Source organism: Penaeus monodon, chromosome 23, assembly GCF_015228065.2.
Source record: "Penaeus monodon isolate SGIC_2016 chromosome 23, NSTDA_Pmon_1, whole genome shotgun sequence".
Classification (NCBI taxonomy): Eukaryota; Metazoa; Arthropoda; class Malacostraca; order Decapoda; family Penaeidae; genus Penaeus; species Penaeus monodon.
This window is the reverse complement of record NC_051408.1, coordinates 33,645,380-33,645,826: the sequence shown is the minus strand read 5'-3', so window position 1 is coordinate 33,645,826 and position 447 is coordinate 33,645,380. Positions and strand designations below refer to the sequence as shown.

General features: G+C 45.4%; 1 protein-coding gene across 1 annotated transcript in view; it reads right to left on the bottom strand.

The window, feature by feature from the left end:
- The window catches only part of LOC119587937 (UDP-glycosyltransferase UGT5-like), a 16,020-nt gene that overhangs the window by 13,341 nt on the left and 2,232 nt on the right, over positions 1 to 447 (bottom strand). Inside the window, exon 3 of the mRNA XM_037936648.1 lies at positions 1 to 217. This exon is cut by the window's left edge and continues 24 nt beyond it. Within this exon, the coding sequence (XP_037792576.1) occupies positions 1 to 217 (217 nt within the window). The remainder of the gene's footprint in view (positions 218 to 447) is intronic.

Sequence of the window (447 nt, the reverse complement as noted above, 5' to 3'; positions counted from 1 at the left end):
TTTCCCTCTTGTCATACAGCTCCGTCACTTCCGGGATTTCATAAAGTTTCTTCGCCATGGCCGGCAGGATATCCTCCAGGAGAGAAAAGCCGCCCGTGGGATCATCCCGGGCTTCAAATAAGTTCATATTTTCGACATCGAAGTCCTTGAGTCCGTGGTTGATCTCCGTGACATTGGGATTCTTGGAGGACGCAGGATAACTGGACAGCATCACCACCTGGAGAGAAGGACGTCTGGGTTAAAGGGATGCGATGGCTAATGTAATTCTGTTCCTCGTTAAACTGAATCTGTGTTTGATATATTTCTACTTGTTTCGAATATCGTGTTTGTGTGTTACTTACAACTTTATTTCGTTTCTTTTGGGGGGATTAACTGACTGATGATGGCTGTTATCCCATCTTCACCTTCGCCTCCACCGTTCATGCCCTATTTTTCGATAAGATGTCA